Source organism: Portunus trituberculatus, chromosome 30, assembly GCF_017591435.1.
Source record: "Portunus trituberculatus isolate SZX2019 chromosome 30, ASM1759143v1, whole genome shotgun sequence".
NCBI classification, from domain to species: Eukaryota; Metazoa; Arthropoda; class Malacostraca; order Decapoda; family Portunidae; genus Portunus; species Portunus trituberculatus.
This window is the reverse complement of record NC_059284.1, coordinates 1,192,446-1,218,572: the sequence shown is the minus strand read 5'-3', so window position 1 is coordinate 1,218,572 and position 26,127 is coordinate 1,192,446. Positions and strand designations below refer to the sequence as shown.

The 26,127-nt window shown below is 41.0% G+C and overlaps 2 protein-coding genes across 5 annotated transcripts in view; one reads left to right on the top strand and one right to left on the bottom strand.

The window, feature by feature from the left end:
* Positions 1 to 1,691: 1,691 nt before the first annotated feature.
* Positions 1,692 to 17,354, top strand: LOC123510795 (transcriptional adapter 2-beta-like). 4 transcript variants are annotated; one of them, XR_006676603.1, is made up of 14 exons: positions 1,692 to 1,733; positions 1,841 to 1,938; positions 3,460 to 3,519; positions 7,820 to 7,976; positions 8,277 to 8,494; positions 8,616 to 8,708; positions 9,158 to 9,297; positions 9,418 to 9,540; positions 10,035 to 10,131; positions 11,904 to 11,959; positions 13,387 to 13,408; positions 13,572 to 13,818; positions 13,961 to 14,023; positions 14,501 to 14,580. XR_006676603.1 is itself a non-coding variant. In XM_045266175.1 (13 exons), the coding sequence occupies exons 1-13, from the start codon at positions 1,727 to 1,729 to the stop codon at positions 14,639 to 14,641; spliced, it is 1,485 nt and encodes a 494-aa protein (XP_045122110.1). In that variant the 5' UTR covers positions 1,692 to 1,726; the 3' UTR covers positions 14,642 to 17,354. The 4 variants fall into 4 exon arrangements, 2 of the variants coding, with proteins under 2 accessions (XP_045122110.1, XP_045122109.1); XM_045266175.1 differs by lacking the exon at positions 13,387 to 13,408 and having other exon boundaries at positions 7,835 to 7,976; positions 14,501 to 17,354; XM_045266174.1 differs by lacking the exon at positions 13,387 to 13,408 and having other exon boundaries at positions 14,501 to 17,354.
* A 5,105-nt stretch (positions 17,355 to 22,459) lies between these two features.
* The window catches only part of LOC123510870, an 11,743-nt gene continuing 8,075 nt past the window's right edge, over positions 22,460 to 26,127 (bottom strand). The window contains exons 6-7 of the mRNA XM_045266316.1: positions 24,486 to 24,590; positions 22,460 to 23,347 (exon numbers count right to left, since the gene is read on the bottom strand). Coding sequence (XP_045122251.1) covers positions 23,087 to 23,347; positions 24,486 to 24,590 — 366 coding nt within the window. The 3' untranslated portion in view covers positions 22,460 to 23,086. The remainder of the gene's footprint in view (positions 23,348 to 24,485; positions 24,591 to 26,127) is intronic.

Sequence of the window (26,127 nt, the reverse complement as noted above, 5' to 3'; positions counted from 1 at the left end):
TTACTTATGTTATAGGATTATCAACCATTTGGTACATTTTTCCTTAGTTATTAACAATTCTGAGACACATTTACTTTTCTAGTCTTTAAATTGGGTAGAAATTTCAGATTTATTTGTTCTTAATCCTTTATTTTCTTGTAAGTACTCATTAAAGGCTGCATGTATGACTTGTTAAACATTGCAACTAAAAGGGTTGAGTTACCTCTTCTTCCCCTGTCTACAAACTTATACCTAATGTTTCATTTTATGTACAGTACAAGTGAAGTTCATTTTACCGACCTGGTGAGTGGTGAAAAATAGAAAGTAGCAACACATATTTGAAGAGCTCAAAAAGTAAAAATGCTTAGAGCTCATAAGATGCTGTAGATTTTGTAATACAGACTTAATCCTGCTCAGAAATCTGAGTCAACACTTATGAGTAAGCGCGTCTTTAGAGGAAACTAAGGAAGCACCATATGAATGGTCTTTATTGTAGTACAACAACATGTAGGTATCATATATAATTACCACTATATAGCTGCTCTGCATATGACCACTACAACTACTACTAGAAACTCATATATAGATAATTACAACTATCCACCATAGAAGCATAACATGTAATAACAACTTCACCATATATACTTCTATACATACAAGTAAAAAAACATATTAAATACGACTACTTTATCTACGCTATACGTGTCTTTATAACAATTTTATATAACCTATTCTATCTTCTCTATCATTCTACCAACACTAATGCTTGTAGCAAGTATTACTTGGTATTGTTAGTATATGCGTTTTTAACTACCTTCTATGCGTAAGTACTTCTATTACTAGCCAATGTATGAACGTACTATTACCTTATAATATATTTCTACTGTTACCATTCTCTCCTTGGCAGTAGAAGCATAATGGCATGATGATGATGATGATTATTTACCGCTAGCCTCTCCCGTTACTCGGGCTTTTCTTTTTTCTCCACCTATCGTAATATACAGCGAGCTTATATGTATTTGACGATTAATGCATACTTGTCCAGTATTTACATGAAGGAAAACCCCTTAAAACAACGCTAAGATTGGTTAATATTTAAGCTGCGAGCCTTGGACTGGCCCCGCTCCTTCCTTCACCTCCCCAATCAATATTGCTGCCGGGACTTGACAATTTGGTGACGCCTCCAAAACCGTTGTCGTGTACACCCACAGCCTCCCGGTAGGCCTAGGGAGATGCATAGGCCTGACTATATGAGATGAAAACTATATGTAGTGTATAATATAATGAGTAACGGGATAAAAACAGTAAGATAGATCTTACATATCCCCTTAGGGTGTGGGACATTTAATTGTAATAGGTGTGTGGATTTGCTGTTATTTCACTGACGTACACTGCAATAGCTATGAATAGTAGACTGCGAAGTGCTCTAGGATGCTCGGGGGAAGGTATAAATTGCTGTATATTTCCGAAAAAGCGAAAAACAAGCATCTATGGCCGTGACCCAGTAGTCGTACGCCAGGCAGCGGGGAGGCTCAGCCGCGTCCCTGCTCTCGTACAGTAAGGACATTTTCCTCTATATATCCTCCTCTTACCCATTCCCGTGAAACAGTACCCTTGATTATGAGAGTCCTTGGGGTTTAAGATTAGGTAGGCTGCCTGGGGGAGGTGTGAGTGTTGGGAGTGGTGTAAAATGTGGTGAATGTATATATTGGCAATGTTGATGACGTCACGTGGGAACTGAAGCAAAATGGCGGGTGAGAGACGTGTCCTGCGAGGCCCCTTGGCACTACCCTGCTATACTCCATTACCCGTTACATTCATCCCTTCCCCTGACTGCATGATTGCTCTTTATGTCTTGCAGATACGTTTGCGAAGTACCACTGTAATTACTGCGAGGAGGATGTCAACGGGCTGAGGGTGAGGTGTCTGGAGTGCGAGGACTTCGATCTCTGTTTACAGGTAAGGATGTCACCTGACCATCCTTCCTCCCGTGACCCCCTGTGTGACCCCCTGTAGCCCCATACAAAAGTTGAGCTTCAAGGGTTATGTTTATTTTGAAGTTTGTGTGACTTCAGTGGCTATTTTTCTGTTGGTTCTTGGTCTGTTTGTGTTTTTCCGCTCAGTGTTTGTCATTTATTTTTGGCGCGCGTTTTCATATTAGTATCCGTCAGGGTGGTGGCTGCTGGGCGCGGCTGTGTCTGGCTAGCTGTTAGGCGTCGCTTCCTCATTACTCCAGGGGTCTTCTTTGATGATAATGAGTTATTATGAATTCTGATGTGTTTCTATTTATCGTATATTTGCAGTTTGGTTTGTCTGATTTGTGAAAGAAATATGTATTGCTCAGGAATTTTGTCAAGTCGCTCTTTGTATTTTTTTTCCTACTGCGCTGTGGTGGTGTCCATCAATTCATCTCGCATTAAACTGTATTTGTTGAGCGTTATTTGTGGTTTACTTGGAGGTGTTCGCGCAAGAAGACCCTTAGACTAATTCCTTCGCTTTATTTAAGGGTGTGAATAGAAGTAGCTACAAGGAAAAAAAAAACAAGGCAGCTGGTTGATATAATTTCCTACACGCCAGATCGAGGCAAGAGCACATTTCCTTGAAGTTAATACCCTCATTTGCAGGTAACTTCTTCGGAAAAACGTGTAACTTTATCATGAACAAGTTGGAGATATGTTTTGTAAAATTTGTGCAGAATATTTTTAATGAGTTTGATATCTCTAAGGGGATGGAGCTCTGTCAGTTGTAAGTTAGATATGTTGAAGTGTGGTGGTGAAGACTGTATCTGATGGGTGAGTCTGTGACTGTGGTAGCCTCAACCTGTCTGCTTAAGGATTAGGAATGCTGGGTATGTCTTGTGGGTTAGCACAAGCTAGGGACAAGCTGGAACCAGAAAGGATGGTGGTAGTGGTGGAGAGATTTGGTATTACCTCTCACCTTTCAGCAGGTGACATGTCACTGGCCTCACTGGCTGCCTGTTCCTGTCAGACTAAATTAAAGTTTGTCTTCTGATCCCTTTTTTGCTATTATACTTAAACATAAATCCTCCTCAATCTTGTTTTATGCAAATTATCATAAGTAATCCTTTCATGTGTTAATTCCTGCTAGAAAAAAAAAATAACAGGGATGTAGTACCATGTGCATGGTTTAAAGGGAAGAAAGTGGACAAGAATTTGGAAGATTTTAGGGAAACTAATGAGAATTGCCCTCACAAATCAGACAGAGTCCCTGCAGGCAGTGTTGGGTAGTGAGCTCATAGAAGTGATGTGATATAGGTTTGGCATTGTGTGTTGAGATGGGGTGTGATTTTTTTTGCTGGAAAACCAAAATGGTCTTGGTGCAGAACTCTTATAACTTCACCAAACTTTATGTAGTTCTGCCATTATACCATTATATGTTGAGACATTTAACTGTAATAACATCTTCACATTTTCATCATTACATGGATCACTTATTGCACTCTTATTTGTTTCCCCACAGTGCTTTTCCTGCGGTGCGGAAATTGGCAAGCACAAGAGAAGCCACGGGTATCAATTTATGGTAAGGCATGCCATGTATCAACCACTCTGCCTTTGTAGCTGTAGCTGTTTTTCTCTGGGCTTCCTTGGCTTTTATGTTCTGAGATACACACGGCCACACCTTTCGGTCCCTCTTTGCATTGCTCCTTTCTTGTTGGTATTTCTCTCTGGACCCATCTAACTTCTCCAGCCACATGAGAGTGAATGAGTGAGTGAATTAAATGAGAGGGAATGAGGGAGTTCACATTTAAAACTCTTTGCTTACTTTGGTGTGAGATGAACATTACTACACTTCAGTAGAGTTAATAATGAACCTAAATGCATCAATTAACCACCACTGTATTATGTTCACTTAGTTTATTTAGTCAAAGTAAAGGATTCACTTATAATGAAAGAAAGCACTTGTATAACTTTTGATTTGCTGGCAGTCAGTTCTGTATAACTATTTTGAGATATTATGCACTCATTTCACACACTAATTGGTTGATGTACTGCTGCTGCTGCTTATGTTTTTGCTGTCTTGGTGCTGAGAATGCCCATCTTGATTCTAACATATTTATTCCTTGTGATGGTTCAGAGTTCAAAGTTTGAAGAGGGATTTCCACTGCTCCTAATGTGGATTCTGCCTTAGCTATTTCTTGTTACACTCTCTCTCTCTCTCTCTCTCTCTCTCTCTCTCTCTCTCTCTCTCTCTCTCTCTCTCTCTCTCTCTCTCTCTCTCTCTCTCTCTCTCTCTCTCTCTCTCTCTCTCAGCATGGCTGTGAATTGCTTCCTCTGCTTACCAGTATGTAGTCCTCAGGACATAATATCAGAAGAATATGTGTTCTATTTATTGTTAAGTAATGCAAAGTGATTTCAGGACAGTTGTTTTAATAGCTATTGATAATCTATTATTTTGCTGCTTAATTGAATTGCTGTTTTTTAACATATCAGTAAATTGAAATGATTTTTATTATTGATTTGGCATATTCTTTTGTCTTCAAGAACTTTTTTTCTAAATTCCAGTTCTCTTTACCTTGCTTTCATCACCATTGGTTAGCAAGAAGGTTTGCAGTGATAATACTTGTTTTTATTGACTAGCTAATTGCTTATTATTATCATTTATTTTGTTTTATTTCATTTCATTTTTTCAACATGATGGTGAATCCCCCTTGCTGTATTCTCCTGGGTGGCAGAGTGCATGTTAGATGTGGGTGTTGTACCACTGGATTAGGGCTAACATTGAAATTTCCTGGTTAAAAACATTTCCTGTAAAAATTTCTTACTGATTGACTTTAAGTGTCACATTTTTCACACCAGTTCATGTATGTATCGGCTCTAACCACATTTCTATTTTTATTTACTTGTATACTTTTGAAAGATTAAAACTAGTAGAAGCACTTAGCTTGCCTGTGTGTAGAGTGTTCTTGTGTGCACAGTGGGGCAGAGTTCAGCGCTGAGGTGAGATTGGACTGATTGACTGAAGCAGGTTTTCTTTCAGCACTGACAGTAGGAGAGTGTGAGGAGAGGACTGGAAGTGCTTTTAGGCTTTTAGAGTCCTATCTGACATATTCCTTGGTGTGGATTAATATACTTGGAAGACTGAGCTAGATATTTGATTAATTACATCTAAAAATGAAGGTGTAGGAGGTAATGAGCATCATGGTAACTTATGGAAACACTGTAAGGAAGGTTGATGAAATCGTTAAACTTAATGATGTAATAAACTGAACAATCTTTTGAAAATACATTTACTTACATATGAATACCATCATGACACAAATGCATTAAAACTGACACACACACACACACACACACACACACACACACACACACACACACACACACACACACACACACACACACACACACACACACACCACACCTTTACCTCATCATCAAATCAAGCACACCATCACACAGCTCCACAAGACAGCCACACCTCTGCCCAGCAACCTCACACCCTATCCCTTGACACTGCAGTCTATTCTTAAGTAATGGTAACTCTTAGTGCTAGAATGTTGCCATGGCCACCACCACCACTTGGTATTAATCCTTGTTCAAATAAAGCATTTTCTCCCCATTCACAGCTTTTAAGGGTGAATTCTCTTTATAGTGCGGTTCCTCCTGGATAGTTCCTAGCATTAGAGGGTGGGGAGAGACGGTGCAGTGTGAAGGTACTGTATTACCTGCCTTGCTAGTAGTTGCAATACCTCTACCAACACCACCAACACTAACCCAGTGCAAGTACTTCCTCTGTCGGTTTTCATTCCTTCGTGTGTGTGTATGTATATATATATATATATATATATATATATATATATATATATATATATATATATATATATATATATATATATATATATATACATACATACATACATACATACACACACACACACACACACACACACACACACACACACACACACACACACACACACACACACATACTTCTTGTGGGTTGGTTTTTGTGGTTCTAGTGTCAGTGTTGATGTATGGAAGTGTTTCTAAGATTCAGGCAGTGTAGAGGATTACTGGAGGGGTGCTTGTGGTTTGAATAGAGTGGTTGGTGGTGTGAGTTATCTGAGAAGTACTTGTAGTGTGAGTGTGATGGTTATTAATGGCAAGGGAAGCATGGGAAATTTGGTGTGTCTGTTCAAGATTGAAGAATAGAGTTGTGGACTTCAGAGGTGATGAATTAAAACACTTAAGAGAATTTGGTTGTGTTGAAAAAAATAGATAAATAGATAAAGGAAGGGAAGTAACAAGGAATAGCAGCAGTGAGGTGAATGGTGCTGCTGTGAGAGGAAGACACCTGTGGAGTACCTGTGGGGCCGCCGTGGTACAGTGGAACCATGCGTGCTTTGGGGTCCGAAGGGTCTCCAAGCACAGGGGTTCAAATCTTGTCCACGGTCCGAGTGTAGGTTGGGCTTCCTCACTCGGGGCTACGGTTTCCTAGCGGATGGGCTTTGAGATAGGAGGTATCACAAAAAGTATCCCCTTTAGCCCATAAATTCCCGTGAAAAGACCACATAGTATATAAAAAAAAAAAAAAAAAAAAAGAATGATAAAAGTATGAATGAAGATGGAAATATTTAACTGAAATAAAGGGAGGCTATTCTCCAGTGGTTTTAGTGGAAAAAATGTGGGAAAGTAGAGTATATGAAGGGTAATAAGTGGTGACTTTCTTTGTAGCAAGAACAATTGAATTTGCAAGATTTGAATGTGTGATTGGGAATAAATAGAAGCGAGACCAGAGAGAGAGAGAGAGTTTTATGAGACAGGTACCAGAATAAAGTAAGACTAATATCCTGTTGAGGCTTTTGAAAATATTTTCTGGAAAAGTATAGCTATACAGAAAGAGGACTTGCTTCACTGGGCGTCACATCCTCACAGTTGTACATTTCATTGTTAATATCACACTTGTATTAGTGCCAACTGAAAGTGGCTCATGAGATGTTATTGTATGCCTTTCTCACACATTTCTGTACACATGGTCCTGTCAGTGTTGGTTGAATTGTGTATCTTGATGTCTGCCGCTTATGATGGGCACACTTCTTTCTTCCTAACACTGAACAAATTAACTGATGCCAACTGGAGCAGACCAAGGCAGATTCATGTGATTTGTCTTTATGGAACAGTTGGCAGACAGTTGTCAGTCCAAGAAATCATAAAGTATAGAATTAAATGTATTACCAATGACTATTTGATTCATAAGATCTGTATAGTGTAGTGACCTTTGCCAGGATATACATAATGTTCAGGACACACACATTCACATTAGATTCCATACAATGTTAGCCAAATATTTGATGAATTCTTGGTGTGTGATTCTTGTGAGATTAACTTATCCTTATGTTATCAGTTTGATTTATCAAGTGAAGAGATTGTAGCTGTCACTAGAGTGTAAGAGGTAACTGTTAAGAAGCATAGTATAGAAGTTTATAATTGTCATGGGTGCAGACTTAAGATTTAGTTATGGAATGAAAGATTTTATGTCAGGGATTTTCTCGTTGAGTCATTAGAGATGAATAGCTAAGAGTCATTCAGCTACAAGGATAAAAAAAATGCCTTAGACGAAAAAAAATAGGTATTGAGATAGTGTAAATTACATATCTTAGTTTACATGAATTGAGATGTGGTGATGGATACTTGATTCTTTGTACTGTCTGCACCCTTGTGTGTGTGTGTGTGTGTGTCTATGTGTCTGTGTTTGTGTGTATGTCTGTGTGTTACCAGGTGTGTAACGGTGCCACAGTTGCCCCCACTACTGCACTCTGCCCACCTTCGCCCCCCTCACTAACGGGTCCCTGTCTCTCCCTGGGCCCGCACTCTCACAGGCCGGTGTTTTCCAGGACACAGGAAACTTTAGCATTTTCCCTGGTCAAGGCCACTGGACAGCACGTGAGGAGGTCAGGCTATTGGATGCTATTGAGCAGTATGGCTATGGCAACTGGGAGGACATTGCCCGTCACATTGAGACACGCACGCCTGAAGGTGAGATGACTATTGGCTCTGCTAGGGAAGGGTGATGGGTTCTTTGAGACTTATGCTGAATTATCATGTTATGGATATAATTAGTCAAGCAAACTGAATGTCATAGTTTGTTGAAATGTGGAGGTGGTTTGTTTTTTAAGTTTGGTGTTCTTCAAATGAAAGAGGATACAATGAATTCAGTGATCTGTGTGCCTACTGATGCTCCACAATAAATGATAAATGCTGGCAACTACATTGATTGAATTATTTACACATACACAAAACATAGCATAATTCGACACTATTCCCTTTGTCCCACAGATGCGAGGAACAAGTACATCAGCAGTTACATAGAAGGGAACATAGGCCGTGTTTCCTGGAAGCCTGCCATGGAGAGATTACAGCTGCCCATTGAACACACCACCACCGACACTGGCCCACTCTCCCCAACACTTGGCTCCTCCCTCCCCACACAGCCACTCTCTTCCGAGGAAAACACCATTCTTGGATACATGCCTCACAGAGATGACTTTGAGCGGGTGAGTGGTACCGCCATCATGCAACCAGATAGTGTGGATAAGCTGTAATTGTTTGGTATTGCAGTGTTAGTGTTAAGAATATTTTTGTTGCTGTTTCCATGGATGTTGTTTTCCTCATCAGGAGTGGGACAATGATGCTGAGACCACAATTGCACCTCTATTCATACACCCTGTGGATGATGAGGAAGTAGACATGGCACTCAAGTTAGCACAGGTGAGAATGAGTGTAGGAGTGTGAGAGAGAGAGAGATACAGAGAGAGAGAGAGGGAATTGTTTGTGTGAAATGAATACAGAATGTGTTTTATATCCTTTCTTCTTTCTCTTTTTATAATGTAACTAAGCTTTTGTATTTTCATCAATATTATCTTACCTGTCTCATTGTTTTTTGCTAGGTGACAATGCATAAGTTCATGTACAGGTGTCCAAAGTAGTGATAGCATCTCTTTAAAGTGTTTTAGACAACTACCTCCACTTATCATATCCCAGTTTGATCTTCACCATAAATTTGAACATGAGGCAGTGCATGAGACTATAGGTATATACTTCATACCCAGTTTAATGTACATGAGATTCAGTGTACTCTGTGACATGACTTCTTAAGGCATGTCCATTTCTTTACTAAGTCTGTGTCTCATGCTTCACTCACCCTCCTCTCTTTTCAGGTGGACATGTACATGCGAAGACTGCGTGAACGTTCCCGAAGAAAAAGAGTTGTGAGAGACTTCCAGATAGTGCCACAGTTCTTCAAGAAGGAGAAAGAGAAAGTACAAGTTCCCCCAAAAAAGAAGAGCAAAGATGACAGGTGGGCTTTTGTGAAGGTCACTATTGTCTGTTTTTATCTATATATACACTTATGGATTTGTCAGAGCAAATAAAGTAGTTATTCTGGGATGAACGATGAATTTTCTGGCTGCTTTTTCAGAGACAGTTTAGCAGAAAAGTTACGGCCCGTCAGTCAGTTCCAGACAGCGAGTGAACACAACAACCTCATATCATCAATGGTGCGTGAGAGGGAACTCAGAACCAGAATAAAGGAGTTGCTGAGGTGAGTGTTGTGTTGTGGTGGATGTGCTGCCTCTCAGGCCATTGTGAAAGTGACTATATGGGTAGATATTAAGAGTTTATTGGTTTATTCTGTTTTTTATTTAAATTTTTTGTGTGTAAAGGTGAATTGATTTGTGAAAGAAAATTCTGCTTCTATAGATTGGTACAAAGGACAAACTAAGAATTTGTCACTAAAATGTTATAAACTGACTCGATTGTTACATGAGATTTGGCAGATATCTATATACATTGCCTGCTGGTCAGGGAGTAAGAATTTTCCTGTGAGAAACCTTGAGTTTGGAAAGTAAAAATTATGTGTATAGGGATTGGATTTTGCAATAGAGGCAGAGTAAGTATTTTGGGCATTAATGAAATCTATAGCACTGACTCCCTTTGAAGCAGTATTCATAGACTACTGCTGAGTTTTTTTTGTGCAGAATTAAGGAAACACTAACAGTTCTCATGTTTACAAGCTGTACATGTAAAACCCCACAGGTATAGAAGAAACGGAATCAGGCACGTTGAAGAATGCCATGAGTTTGAGGTAGCCAGAGCGCGAAGAGACAAAAAGAAAGAGAACAAAAAGAAAGCAGTAAGTATTGGTGCAGCCGCTGGCTAGTGTCTTCCCCTGAGAGGTACCCAGTCGCCAAATATTGAGTGTGGCGTGACTATAGTTATTCTCCATGTGACTTGCTCCAGGGTGATGGTGTCCATCTACCTGACCTCTACACCAATGGGGGGCCACTGTCTGAGTATTTGGTGCCTCACTTCATTGCACATCTTATATTCCTAATCATCTTTTTGTGTTCCTTTAAAAACTCCATCCACCATTCCTTCTCAGACTTGCCCACCCATGGAAGGTTTTTGAAGTAATTTCTGAAGGGAAATTTCAGTAATGGGTCATTTTCTGTTTTTTTCATTTAGTGTCAGGCTGGTAACTGTATAATTTTTGGCAGCAGCATTGTATGACATCACTAGTTCTGTCCCTCATTGATGTATTCAGTTCAATACAATCATTTGCTTCCTTTGCACTGTTAAGGCAGAGTTTAAGTTGTATCTGTCAATCAGTAGTAATTTTTTATGTTTGTTTTGTATTTCATTATTTATATATATATATATATATATATATATATATATATATATATATATATATATATATATATATATATATATATATATTTGTATATTAAGCTTGATTTTTTATGATGTGACTATTATGACTAAATCTGGAGTGAAGAGACAAGTTGTAAGTCTGAATTTTTGGCACATTGTTACACAAATTAATTACAGCGCTGTTATTCATGCCGTGCCATCCTCAACTTAAAATGCTTGTCTTTCATTATTTGCCAGCCTGACTGTTTTCTTATGTCACTGTGTTAATTTTAAGTCTATTAGATTAAGTTATTATACTCTTTCCTGATCCATCTATGGTTTTTACATACACAAAGGTGATGTCTGAATGTACACAAATTCTCTTCCTTTTCTTCATTACTTCACGAGGAGGTGGAGTCAAAGGGCCAACAGGAGGATTGTTCTCATTCTCTGTGTTTTTTCTGCAAAAGCTCACTTATTTCCTGTGTTGTGGTTGTCTTGGTTGTGGGTTGTTTCCCCTAGTGTAGCATAGTGGGCTGCTCTGAAGGATTTACTAACGCACCTCCCTATACCAGACACACTCGGGCAGTCCCAAATAGCATCTCTTGGGCCAGTGTACTTGCACCTCCTCAATTAGGGGAGAATGCTGCAAAAATATTTTGAATTTTGTGAGAACAGATTATTGTAGGTATATCATTGGTGATCATTCAGTTCAGTTGAAATAAATTAAGGTGAATATTGCAATAATGAGAAACATATAAGTCTGAGAAAAGTTACAAGTGATGCTGCAAATTGATTATTTCTTGCTTGGGAGTGACTGTGTGTTGCTGGTTCTTCTGGTATTAGTTATCTTACTGAGTGCTGTGACTCTGGTGCCGGAGTGATTGGCTTTGGGATGTTGGGACAACTTTGTTGGGTATTCACTCAAAGCTGAAGCATTTTGTGGGGCTTTGAACTTATATTGGGAGCAGTACTGCTAAAAAAGAAAGGGAAGGGTGATTTTTTCCTGGCAGAACTGTGCTGAAGGGGGTCCTTTGCGTGTCCTTTCTTTGCTTGAGTGTTACCATGCTTCAGTGTGCACTCTTTGCCTGAGTGTGGCCTTAACCTGAGTGTGAGTGGAGAGGGAGGCCTTAGCATCAGTGAGCCCAGAGTAGAGCACCTCCAACAAGTTATCCCGCTGCTGTCCACTTGCCTGGCATGAGTGGAATAAGCTAACGTTGGCCCTTGTGTTACTCCCACAGCCGAGTATTCACAACTTTGCCTTTCATGCAGGCCAGCCTGCCTCAGACTCCAACGACTCAAATGGACCTGTCCGCAAAGTCAAAAGAGTAAGTGTTCTGGCCTGTTGTTTGTGTCTGTGTTGTAGGTCATAGCCTAGCTGCCAGTGTGGAAGGAAGTAGACCATTTCTGCTTATTACTCTCTTGATTTTCCTTACACAATTTTCAAAGATAATTCTTGGGAAACAAAGATATATCAATAAAATTTCTATTGATCCCTTGTATGAAGATGTTTAATAAGCAGAAAGTTTGTGTGAAGTATAGAAGTGGAGTGAAAGTTTTTTTTTTTTTTTTTTTTTTTTTTCTCTCTCAGTTTAAATAGTTGATTGTTTATTAAATTTTCTTACTTTTAATTACTGGTCTTTGGGATTCAAAAGTTAAGTACTAAATATGACTGCTTTGTGAAACCCATGCCTAATTATAAGCTTATCTATTAATGAAGGTGTTCTCCAAGTGCTTGTCACCCGCACTTCAGTTGTTTCACCAGTAGTGTAAGTTTTGAGAATTATTTAAACATTTTGAAATTTGGCATTGAGCAGCTAAATGACTAGTTTTCAATATTTGATATTAGGCTCAGTGTTTTGAGTGCATGAAGATGGACTGTGATAAATTATTAAGTCCCAATAGTTTAGTTCAGACTAACTTTGACATGATGAGCTAAAGTGTGTGATTCTTTACTTGTAAGATGACGGGAGGCTCTTCCGTGGCCAGTTGGGGGGAGTCAGTGCTGGTGATGACACTTTCTGGTGTACTGGGACTGAACACATTGTCTTCCTTCTACAGTAATGGGAAATGGATAGAGTTCACTATAGAATTTAGTCTTCCAGTAAATTAACAGCAATTTGATCTAGATAAGCAATTTCTAATGGAGAATATATGAATTTTGCCTTTAGTTATATTTCATCAACATTTTTTATTCAGCCTTTGGATTTACTATATCATTGAGGCATTGCATATCAAATGCCAATAGAACAATCTAAAAATATGTCATGGAATGATTAAATTTTTAAATTTCTAATTGTGACTGAATAGAACACTGTTTACCAGATTACAGCCCAAATTCTTTTTATTGTAGTGAATCTTGCGAAGACAAATTATTGTGTTGTGTCTCTCTATCCCATTACTTTAGTGTGAGAGAAGATGTGTGTGTGTGGCACCACCACCACTCACTTTCACTAACTTATCCTGACAAATAGGAGCTGAGCCTCTTGCTATTCTGTTTTTGTAAAGCTGAAGTGCAAATGGTGACAGTTTATTAATTTACTCATTACATAAAGTTGCTTAGCTTATAAGATTGTACCCCTCCTTGATTAACTCCAGCAGTGATACCTGTATTGCTGTTCTGTACTCTTGTACATACATCCCTCCCTCCCCACTGCAGTACAAGTTTGTATATTACTTGCCAAAGATGTTGCATTAGTTGTTTAAGGTTTCAAGAATGATGTGTGGTTATGACAGAGTTTGTTTTCTTTTATAGAGCTCTAGACAAGGAAGTGAAGGTAGTGTAGGACGTGCGTGCTGTGTGTCTGTAGCAGGAAAGCTCTTGCCATCAATAGTTGTGTCATGACGTAGCTGTGGTAATATTTCTGTACCTGCAATACCTGAGAAAGTAGCCCCCAGCAAGGTTGCCAGACTCTCACAGCCGCCCGTGTTGCCCTTCAGAAACGACGCAAGAAGTCCGAAATGTTTAGCAGAAAAAAAATTCACGCCTCTCGATACTGGAGGTGGAAAATGGCTCAGCGCGAGCTTGAGCGGCAGCGTGCTGAACGGGAGCGACGGCACGAACAACTGGGGGGGCGGGAGCAGCACAGCACAGGGGGGCCCGGGGGGGGCAGCCGGGGCGAGTGATGACCCAGTCCCCATCTCCTCACTCCCAGGATACCATCTCCTGTCCCAGAGGGAGAGGAAGGTGTGGCGCTGCACTGTTTGCTTGCACCACTCATACCTGGACTCATATTTGTGTGTTACATTTAAGACAAAGTGATGATGATTCTTCTTAAACACATTCCAAGGTGTGCCTCTCATATACTAATGCCATGTGACTGTTTCAGCTGTGTTCTGCCACGAATATCAAACCATCTCAGTACATAGCTTACAAGGCAGTTTTACTGAAGGTAAGTTGATCAAATTATGGTTTGATTCCAAGTTAACTTGTACTTACTTCTTCTGGATCAAGTGTCACTGAGGAATTATTTTGAATACACTATGTGTATGTTAAAAAATCACTTTTGTCTTTTGTGATGAGTAATCTTGATACAATACAAATTAATGTAGTGTAATAAATCCATTATCCATGGGTTTCCTTTTCCTGTTAATGAACATAATACCTGGTTAAGAGACTTAGCCAAATGTTGCAGCTCAGAAAGTGCCTCTGTAGACTTTGAGATTGGTGACCTGCTTGGATGTTAGCATCACATAGTTGTCTCATCACATCAGTGGCCACTCACATCAGAACTAATGGTCACAAGGAGTTACTTCTGCATTTTTTTTTTTTTTTCAATGATCATGAGGATGCTTGGTAGTGAATGAAGAAGTGAGTTGAGTCTTGGCTCACCCTTGCATGGTAGTGAGGAGTGTGGACTCCCCCACAGGATGAAGGTGACAAGCAGCAGTCTGGTGTGGGGCCGTCCACCCGGCGCGGGGCCTGTACTCCTCAGGGCCTCGATTCACAGGCTCAGCGCATGATTACCAACTTCATGACTCAAGCTGGATGGATCTCTTCGTTTACGTGACCATCAGTGAACTATGGGACCTGAACCTTGCAGTCCAAGTCTTGATCGGGGGCGGTGGCACTCTGTCCCGCACCTGCAAGGCCGTCGCTGAGTACACAGGTCCCATATAAAATATTGTATGCATGGAATGAGCTGCAGCAGAGGGACTACACTGCCTTTAGGGCTTTGTGTGTCTGGTCTGGTGCAGCTGCTAATCTGTGAAGGGTTGCAATTCACTAAGTGAAGTTGCAGTGATTCTTTTCTACAATATTGTTCACCATGAGGTGTTTTAGAATAAGTCCTGATTGTAATTTTTAACATGTGCATTTGCGGATAGAAGATCCATCGTGTTTGAGGACATATCATGGGTAGTGTCCAGCCCTTGTGGTCCAGACTGACACTGCTGCATCATCTTGCTGCCCATCTGTGGCAAGAGAGCCTTAAGTCCTTATGATAGTCATAAGTAACAGTAAAACTTAGCTGCAATATTTGCATAGAGCTTGTACTGGTGATGGTTGTGTAGTTTTGTCATTATTCCCATTTTGTTTTACTCCTCATTAGTCTTCATTCAGACACAAACCATTTAGTAGCCTCTATTTTAGGATATGCAACCGTTAACGATTTGTTACTGTTGGTGTTTAATGTATGTGAATCTTCATGCATACCAGCATGTCCAAGCGTCAATGTTGTGTATTCCCTCACTTAAGCCGCAGGTTCTTGCTGCCCCGGATATTTGGAAAGGTTGTGCTGACACAGTGAGGTGGATTCTAGGGGTGCATCATTCAGTTCCTGGGGCAGGGCAGGGAGACGGGGCAGGGCAGATGTACAGGTGGGGGCCCAGATTTGTACAAAAGTATCTTTAAATGTATTATTCATGATATCTCTAGCTGTAATTTTTTGGTAAAATGGTAAAAGACTTTAACTATATTTAAGGAACTGCATTTTCTTTTAATTATATTTAAAGAGCTGCATTTTGGAGACTGGATTGTGTTTTAACTAGAGTTTATCATCAAGTGATCTGATTAGCATCAAGTGGTAAAGACTTGCTAACATGTCTGGTCAAGGTTGCATTCATATTACGTGGCATTATCAAGGTCGTGCAGTACCTCTAGGATGGTGTACTTATACCAGAGGGTTCCAGAAAGTGTCAGTTGTAGGAAGTTAATAAGAGGTGGCTGATCACTGATAATGGGAAAAGCTGTTGTCTATGCAAGGCCCCGAGACTCAAAGATCAGGCTCAAAGTAAGTACTAGCATATTGAGGGTGACTTGGATATCAGTTATCCATCATAACAATGATTTTAGAAATTATTTGCTTCAGGGATCATACTGTGCTATACATTGATACGGGAATTACAATATTTTATTTACGAAATATTAATATAAATTCCATGAAAACATGATGCGACTTCTTTCTTTTTTTTATCAATGGGACGCTGTTTTCTTTTTCTTTTCTGAACCAGTATGAAGCTCGGTTTCGTGTAATCATTGTAATTATTTTTTTAATGACAGAAGAAATATCTTTTTTATTGTATATTTAAGTATAGTGTTTGTTACTATTGATGAGCAGAAACTTGACATTGAAGCCTTGCGGTGATGGCTACACCACAAGCTGGTCTCTCAGTACAACTATCTACTTTGGCCTTGTGCTTTGTGAATGTAAAGGTATCAAATGATGCTTTAGTATAAAAAAAAAAAAAAATTATTTGAATGCATTGTTTGAAGTAGTCAGTGCCACACCATAACCTTAGACATCACGTATCTCAAAGTAATAACATAAATCAACATCAGACATAGCATTGTACTAGAGACTCCCCATCATCTCCACCATCTTTCTACTTTGAGGTTTTAGCTGTTCAGTTTTGTGCTCAGAATATCTTCTAGTCATGGTGATAGCAAGGCCTCCATTTTATGCATCTCATTCAGGTTGTTCATGTGGAGTGCTTCCTCCAGCTGTAGCCACCAACACACAGGGTGCACACCCAAGCCTTGGTGGGCGTTGTCGTGAGGAGCAGAATCAAAGTCTGTCTTGTGTAATGTATTCGTGGAGGCTGATGTCAGGCAAGCCACAAAGTTTCTAGTTGTGCAATTTAAGATGCAACAAGTAAGCAGTAGCAAGAGAAGTGCAGTATTCACAAATGTTTTTTCACTTGCTATTATTTGCCATTTTTTATTTACCTATAAAGATGAAAATTATTTTTTTTTTTATTCAGCAGTAGGGTTAATGGCAGAATTTGGATGATTTTTGGCCACAGGCTAATGGCAGAAAAATGGACAGACAGCCTGTGGTGGGACTCAACCTTGTGACTGAGTTCACATCTGTGTGCTGATCATAGTGCTTACCTGTTCTTACTACCAGGTGGATGGACAGGTGTATCTGTGGAGATTGTTATATTTTATTGACAAGATTCTTTCATACATTTCTATACTGCAGTATACTCTACTGACCACTTTTCTTATTTTTATTGGATAAATTGTACCATTAATGATTTGCATGATGAACATAGGCCCGGGATGTCAGGGCCAGTGTGTTGTGTGGACAAAAGTAAGGAGGGTGACTTTTGGACATAAAGTGAAAGGATCAATAAATAGAGGACCTGGATTAATTGTAGAGAAGGTTCAGTATTACAGTGAGAGGAGATGTGATAAAGTCGAGGGAGACTGAAAACCTGGACATGTGGTGAAGAGCTCCTTTGTCAAATACTCTTATTATAAATATATTTAATGTAAAATCATTTAAGTATTTTTATTTCCATGACTTACCATAAGTTCCATTAATTCCTTCATTAGGACTGCATTGATTAATGTAGGTGAAGATTTGAACTTATATCGCATATATTGTTAAAGCTTTCTGGGACTGATGGGTGTTGATGTCTGCAGTCTTCCATACAATCACTTACAAACATTACTGATAATAGTTGAGCTGGACCAAAGAGCTAACCAAAATATGTTCTGAACTGGAAATGTTGTTGAACTTCATTGCTAGTAATTCATAGTATTTATGCTAATATTTCATTATTTTGTGGCTGAATTGCTAAATTTACTAAACTTGGTATATGTGAGTGCAGTGTGCAGGATTTTGGTGTGTGTGTATTTGCCTAGTTGTATTGTACAGGGTTTGAGCGGAGTGTCCTGTCTCCATGTCTTCATTTATACCATTTTTCTTTAAAGTTATGCACATTATGTTCTGTAACAACTTCATTACTCAATGCATTCCACTTTTCCACCGTTCTATGTGCAAAACTGTATTTTCCAATATCCTTCACACACTACCTCATCCTAATCTTCTTTACATGTCCTCTTGTCCTCCTAACTTCTTCCTTGTCTATTTTTTCAATGCCATTTACTATTTTATACATTGTTATTAGGTCTCCTCTTTCTCTTCTATCTTGAAAGGTTGGCAGTCCCATTTCCTTCAGCCTTTCTTCATATGTTAGGTCCTTTAGTTCCAGCACCATCTTTGTAGCTATCGTTTGGATCGGTTCTAATCTTATCTTTTTTAGACATTGGTGACCACACCACTGCTGCATATTCCAGCTTTGGATGTATCATGCTCGTCAATAATTTTTTTCATCATATCTTTGTCCATGAATTGAAGTGCCACTCTAATATTAGTCAACATTTTATATGCTAGTCCAAATATCTTACTTATGTGTTTTTTGGGTTTCAGATTTTCCTGTATAATCATTCCCAGATCTGTTTCCTCTTTAGTCTTCATTATTTGTTTCCCATCAGATAGTTCCATACCAGTCTTCTCTTACTCTTTCCCAATTCTATTACATGACATTTCTTGGCATTGAACTCTAATTTTCACTTCTTAACTCCACTCGTAGATTTTGTTTATATGTACCTTCCTGCAGTAGCAAACAGTCCTCTCGATGTTTTGATTACTCAGCAATTTTGCATCGTCAGCAAACAAATTAATATAAATGTTTACCCCATTTTGCATGTCATTTACATATACCTGGAACATAATGGGGACTAACACTGACCCTTGTGGCACTTCACTTGTTACTTTACTCCAAGATGAGTATGTCTCTGATCACAGTTCTCATCTCTCTGTCCTTCAAGTAATCCCTTACCAAAAAGCCTTTTTTTATGTCCAGGTATACCATGTCTACCCATCCATCTCTGCTCTCCAGTCCTATTACTCATGAGTAGAAATTTAATAAGTTCAACACACAGTACATGATCGTCCTGTCCTGAACCCAAATTGTCTGTTTGATATAACTTGTTCTTCCAGATATTTAATCCATTTTTCTTTGATAACAATTTCACGTATCTTCCCCACAACACTTGTAAGTGACACCGGTCTGTAATTTAATGGCTCAGTTGACTTTCCTCCTTTGAATATTGGGATTATGTTGGCTTTTTTCCATTCTAGTGGTACAGGTTGAACCTCCTTAATCCGGTATTCTTTCATCCGGCAACACCTGTAATCCGGCAAAATTTTTGTTTGCCGGAATTTTTGAATTGGCCGGAGTAATTTGCCAGACCGCCGCTAGGATGCGGAGACGCTGTACTGTGTTTTTGGAGCCCGGGCATTCTGGGTCAAATTTGGGTCAGTACCATGCTGCCGATCATTGCAAGCACCATCCCCCAGGTGCATAAACATTTTTTTCTGTAATATTTGCCCCTAAACATGGCTTCCAAGCGACCAGGAAGTGATAGATAGTGTTGTGTAAACCAAAGAAAAAGTGCAAGACAGATGTTTGAGAATCTTCCTATTGAGGATATATTCAAAAACTTTAGACAAGGAAGAGATTAAAGCTGTAGGATGGTAGTTTGAAGGATTAGAACAGTCATCCTTTTCATGAACAGACTGAATATAGGCAAACTTCCAACAAGAATACAGTTGAAAGAGTTTGGCCAGACAAAGTGCAAACACGAAAGCACAGTTTTTCAGAACAATAGGAGGGCCCCATTCAGGTCCGTAAGCTTTCCGAGGGTTTAGACTAACAAGGGCATGGAAAACATCATAATGAAGAACTTTAATTAAAGGCATGAAATATTCAGAGGAGGAGGAGAGGGAGGGACAAGCCCAGCATCATCCAAGATGACATGTTAGCAAAGATTTGAGAAAAGAGCTCAGCTTTAGAGACAGATGAGATGACAGTGGTGCGACAAGGATGGAATAAAGGAGGAAGAGATAAAGAAGTAAAGTTATTGGAGATGTTTTTTGCCAGAAGTCCCGAGGGGAATTAGAGTTTGAAAGATTTTGACATTTTCTCTTTTTGAAGGAGTGTTTGGTGAACAGACTTGACATGGTTCCGGGCAGAAATATAAAGTGGATGAAATTCAAGTGATGGAAGGATCAAATACCTTTTATGGATGAACTCTCTATCATGTATACATGTATAAGTTGAGAAAGAGTGAGGAATGTGCGTCTCCATGCCAGACACTATCACATCTGTTATGCGTTCAGCACACAGAGATGGGTCTCTGACACGGAAACAGTAATCATTCCAAAATCAGCATAATACCTCCTCATGTTTCCCCCAACTGGCAGAGGCAAAATGCCAGAGGCACCTCCGTTTTGAGGGATCCTGAGGAGAAATATAACAAGATAAATTGTGATCGGAGGAGCCCAACGGAGAAGGTAGGGTAACAGCATAAGCAGGACTAGAGGTAAGGAAAAAGTCAAGAATGTTGTGCATATAGAATTCCAAAACGGTCAGGAATACGAGTAGGGTGTTGCACCAGTTACTCTAGGTCATGGAGGATACCAGAGTTAATGGCTAGTTTACCAGGATGGGGTCAGTGTACGGAGAGGAAGCCAAAGTTAGTGTTGAACATTGAAATCTCCAAGGATGGAGATCTCCGTGAAAGGATAGAGGAACAGAATGTACTCCACTTTAGAAGTTAAACAGTCAAAGAAGTTATGAGAGAGAGATAGACAGCACGGATAAATTTAGTAAGAGAGTGACTTTTGACCCGAAGCCAGATGATGGAAAATTCGGAAGATTCAAGAGTGTGAGTATAATAGCAAGTGAAGTCGTTGAGCACATAAACACAGCATCCAGCTTTGGAACGAAAATGAGAATAGAGAAAGCAGGAGGAAACAGAGACAGCTGTGTTTCGGTGAAGAAAAAATGAGGTTTAGTAGAGGAGAGGTGGTGTTCTACAGATTGAAAATGATCTAAGACCGCGAATGTTGCAGAAGTTAATAAAAAAGTTGAGGAGGATGTCAAGACATTTTGGGCCGATACCGAGAGAGCAGTCCGATCTGGGGATATTTCTGGTCCCCTCCCCAGAAGAGGACTCTGAGGCTGAATTGGGTGTCGCCATTTTATTTTCCGCGAAGGTTGTGTGTGTATGTAATTTTTTTTTTTGTGAAGTAGGAGAGTTGTCTTTAGAGGGCAGGCTGTGACTGCCCCATTGAGTTGTGTGACACAAAGGGAAACGTTCAGCAGGATCACATTTAGTTTTGATAAGTTCATAGCATCCACTGAACTGATCCAGACCAGAACTCGTCCATAACAGAACTGGTGCTATTAGACGTCGCTAGAAGTCAATCATCGTTTAGGTAGGTGTCTACTATACTCTTCCAAGTGTGTGTCTACTATACCTCCTCTATGTGGAGCGCCAGAGTTGCTGTTAACAGACAACGACTTTGCCTTCCGTAGCCGACTGTTCGCTGAATTCGTGAGAAAGTGGTGTGTGCGTGTCAAATTCAGATATGCACATGTGCCCTCTGTTAATGGTATAATCGAAGAGTGTTAACGCTCATTAAAAATCATCACTACAAGGAAGGGCTGTTTCATTACGGAGGCTTTGTATCTTTACAACGCGAGGCCCCAGTATGACTGCACATCATGTACAGCGTAGGCGTGCATGCTATAGCTATATAGATATTCCGTTGTTAAAGTTCGTGGAGTTGATCCCCGTAAAGAGGAAGACCGGGAGGTGGATGGCCCCTACTTAGCAGGGGATAGAGTGTGGGTAAGACCTCTTAATGTTCGCTGTGATAAACATTACCGAAGAGACATGTCACAAGTTATTGTCAAGTCAAGCTGTCGAAGTCGATGGATTCCCCCACCACTTGAAGTATCTTCGCCTCTACTGAAAGTCAAGAAGAACCAGGACCCATGTGTGAAGATGATGACGAGCTGTTTATTCACCTCTCCGACCATGTTGATGTGGAAGGAAATGTCACTGACGTGTCTGGCCGTGAGATACTGAGGCAGTCAGCAAAGGATTCTAAGATGACTACAGAATGTACATTATGTGAATGAGACTCAGGGGGGAGTTTTGAGTGCTGTGTGCGGACTTTTGGTGTGTGTGTGTGTGTGTGTGTGTGTGTTTGCTTTTCATATTATTGTTGTATTGTTAGATGTTCTGATGGTTGCACTGGCACTAAATGGTAGATTGGTAATAACCGGCGTGGTAGCAACTATGGAGCTTCCGGGCCCCATAACAATGGTGAGATGCGGCCGACAGATGGGCAGGCGTGCAGAGTGAGCAGAGTGACTCTGAGCTAAGCAATCACCACCACTCCCAGCTCTTGCCTCATCCAGCGCCTCCGTTATAAGCATAGCATCGGCTTTGTGTTGTTCACCCATTTACTGGTTTAAGTAAAGAAGAAAACCCTGGAGTTTGTATCATTACTGCAACACTATATGATGAAAAGTTAGCAGAATATAGTTTCGAGTCGAATGTGACCTCATATCGATCATTATCTCGTAAATCACCAGCTTTTGACCAACATCCATCAAATGTGATTATGTCTGGAAAAGAACAACAACAATTTCTTTATTCGAATCTGTACACTTTGCTGATAGACATATTAATTTTCTGAGGTAGTTTGTGATGAGGACAGGATGAAGGATGAGTACACGAGTCAGGATTAGATCATTTATCTTACGAGTATTTGTTTACATTGCTACGAGTGACGCACGTGACTTACAGATTATTGCGGTGCTTGTCCTGCTTAGGAGGCTGGAGAAAGAAATATTTGATCTGAGGGCGTCTGGCAGTATATACAGTGTTTGGGGTGATTGAGGGCCTGATGGCTGTTAAGTACTTGTTTTGTATTTACTTGTATTTACACTACAGTGACGACTCTGGCCATACTACCAGTGAAAAATTTGATGTTTGTGCTCTGTTGCATTCGTTATTACGTTCATCAGGGTAGAGGAGGCTTGGTGAGGTTACGGGAGATCATATTATATACACGGAGGACTGGTGTACATAGGTGCCTACGGCATGGTATTGTACTTACACTGCTGGGGTGTGTGGGAGGGATGTGAGAGGTGTTCGTGTTGAAATAAAGGAGGGTCCAGTGGCTATATGAGGGATGAGGATGAAGAAAAATGGAAGAGGGAAGTAAAAGGTGTCGAGAGCAGAAGGAATGAATGGATCAAGTGGAGTGGAGGTGAGAAGTAAGGGGTGTAGGTAGCTGGAGGAAGGGCGAATATTGAAGGAGGGAAGCAAAATGTGTCAGTGGCTGAATGAAAGAAGGGAAGAGTCAGTGACTGTAGGAAGTACTAGTGGGCAGGTGATAGTCGTCTGTGATGTCCGCTGGGCTAAGTTGGGAGAAATGGTGTGGCAGGGCGTGCAGCCATAGGGCGGTGGGAATGTTCTGGCAGCCGAGGTAGCGGCGGTGTAGCTCGCGCCACGTGTAAGGCGGCGTCACATTGCAGGGCGCTCCGAAGATATTCCTCCGTAGGGCGCCGCCTGACCCGTCATACTCCAGGGGTGTAGAGTGTCGTACCGCGCTCCTCGACACCTGTCAAAATATTTACGTTCATTAGACACATATGAGACACGCGCCGGACCTCCAGTGGTGGACCCCCGACTCTCGGTACATACGTCTATGATACACAAGGATATGTACTAAAACACCTGAACAAACCGCAGCCTCAGCGGGGAAAGCAATTTGCATAACGCTTATCATGAAACATAGACAGCCAAGACAGGAGTGCATTTATTATCGGAGTGTACGTGTAATGTGGCGGAAGTCTGCCAGACACAGCTCGTCCCAGGCTGTTAATGCTCAATTCTGGACACGCATTGCGCTAAAAAATCTATACATCTTTGCCTGGAGCGACAATTTAATTGGGACAAGTGTTAACGTGATTTGTGAAGGAGGCGAAATTACGCGTTTCTTATGAGTATCAACATTACTTAAAACCTCCGAGCATCGCGACGACTTAGCTACTCCTCGCAGACAACGCCAGCGGACATGCCGCTCCTCCCACCTCTCCTATACTGCCGTCCCCACCGGCAGCTCTCGTAGCCACCAAGGCCTTTCCTGGAAACGCCGCAAAAACAAAAACAAGCGTCAAGTGTATGAGACTGGCGGAGCCTGCGGCGTCTCTCAGCAGGCGAGTAGCGACACTTCCTTGCCTCTCCGCCGCGCGCCGCTCTCCACCACCACCACACTCATAACAAAGGAAAAGAAGTTGAATTAATTGTCGGGAGATAAAAAAAAAAAATAAATAAATAAGCGATTTTAGACAAGTCTAGCTCTCAGTGCCTCTCCCGAAGTTCCCCTTTTTTCTTGCCCTCCCTTCACGCCCCAACACCAAAGATAATAAACACGAGAGAGGGAGGAGAGGCGAGCGAAGCTGTTGAGACATGACCTGATAATGAATGAGACCATTTAAAGACGCAATGCTCATGAGTGGCCAAAAATGCGAGTCAAGGGCGGTGGTCCGTGACGAGTGTCGTTCCCTGGCAGTGTAAGGCAGCAGCTAATTGATCACGCGCCAGAGGTACTCAAGAGGGGGAGGGAGAGAGGGCCTCGCCACCTCTCCACTTCGTCAAGAACACCCTCTTCAGGAACACTCGCAGAAATTATCGAGTTTAGTTTAATTGCCTGGCTGAGGGGGACACTTGGGACACTCGGGCCGCTCGAGACTTGCCTGGTGGACGCGGGCGGTACAGGAGTCCAGATGGTTGTAATGCAGCCAGTGGGAGGAGAACTCATGACCCCAGGAGTACTCGCCCGAACCCGCAGCCGCATACACCTGAAGGAGGAAATGTGGTGCTTTGGAAGGTTGTCACTCACTCCAGTGCTGAGAGAGAGAGAGAGAGAGAGAGAGAGAGAGAGAGAGAGAGAGAGATGAATGAATAGCCTTATATATCACAATAATTACACAACACGTAACTCATTCTAATTACATACATGCTCACGCGCGAGCACTCACACAAATACACACACACACACACACACACACACACACACACACACACACACACACACACACACACACACACACACACACACACACACACACACACACACACACACACACACAAAAAAAAAAAAAAAAAAAACGTATTTTAACAAAGGAATCTGCTATAAAAACATCATCACACATTTTAGCCTTGCAATAAAACGTTCCTCAACTCATTTGATCGTGCTGAACACTATCCAGGGAAATAAAAACAGGAAAGAAAGATAGATGGGAACTCAGTGGGATCTTATTGCCTTCTCTTCTTTGCAAGCTTAATCTCCTCTCAGCTCAAGCGTGAAGCAACACCGAGAGACAATGTGCTTTTAGTCATTCGGAGTTGCCTTGCTTATCTGAATTGTGGGACGGTAAGAAAAGAAAAAAAAAAAGAGGAAAAGAAATGGATCGATTTATTTCCTTAAGCACGGATATAATGAATTTGGGAGGCAAGGAGGGAATCTCTCTCTCTCTCTCTCTCTCTCTCTCTCTCTCTCTCTCTCTCTCTCTCTCTCTCTCTCATTTCTGAAGTTATTTTTCCCTGGTTTATGATGTTTTTTTTTTTTTTTTTTGGAGAATTCACCATCCTCTAATACCCCTTCTCTCCCCCCCCCCTCTCTCTGGCCACGGTAAACAAATCTCATTAACCGCCGTGGGTAATGAGGTGAGGAGGCGGCCGGAACTCGCCCACTCACGCGGGAATGAGCTGCCTGCCGAGGTCTGTGATGCCGCCGCTATATAGCAAGGCAATCGCGCCGCTCACACTCTACCAGATGAAGCCCGAGAAAATAAACGACCACTTCTGCATTGTTCTGTATTGTGCTCCCCGCGTGTGACTGTGGAGTTTTTAATGTTAATTTATTTATTTGTTTATCTATCTAACGAGGGACGCTGCATGGTCAAAGGCCCAAAGGTAGTGAAAGGAAAGGAAAAGGCACGCGGAAGATGTCAGTTCCCAGAGAGTTGTCAAAGGTGTGATCTCGAATGGTGAGAAAAAGTGGTTTGAACTGAGAGAGAGAGAGAGAGAGAGAGAGAGAGAGAGAGAGAGAGAGAGAGAGAGAGAGAGAGACGGACGTGATTAATTAAGCCAAATCCTAACATACATTACTTACCGCATAATCTGTCTCCACTCTCCTATACTGTGTTTGGCTCCGGTACACTAATGGCATATTCTGAACCACTTATGGCGGCGCATCCACTACTTTCAAAAGGCTTTAATTGAAGTGAAACGGGTTTTAAACAACAAAAGAAGAAAGGTCAATGGGATTATCAATAATTGGAGGATGTGTCTTTACGTGTATAGGGACTGCCACGTGTAGGGCTGCATTCAATA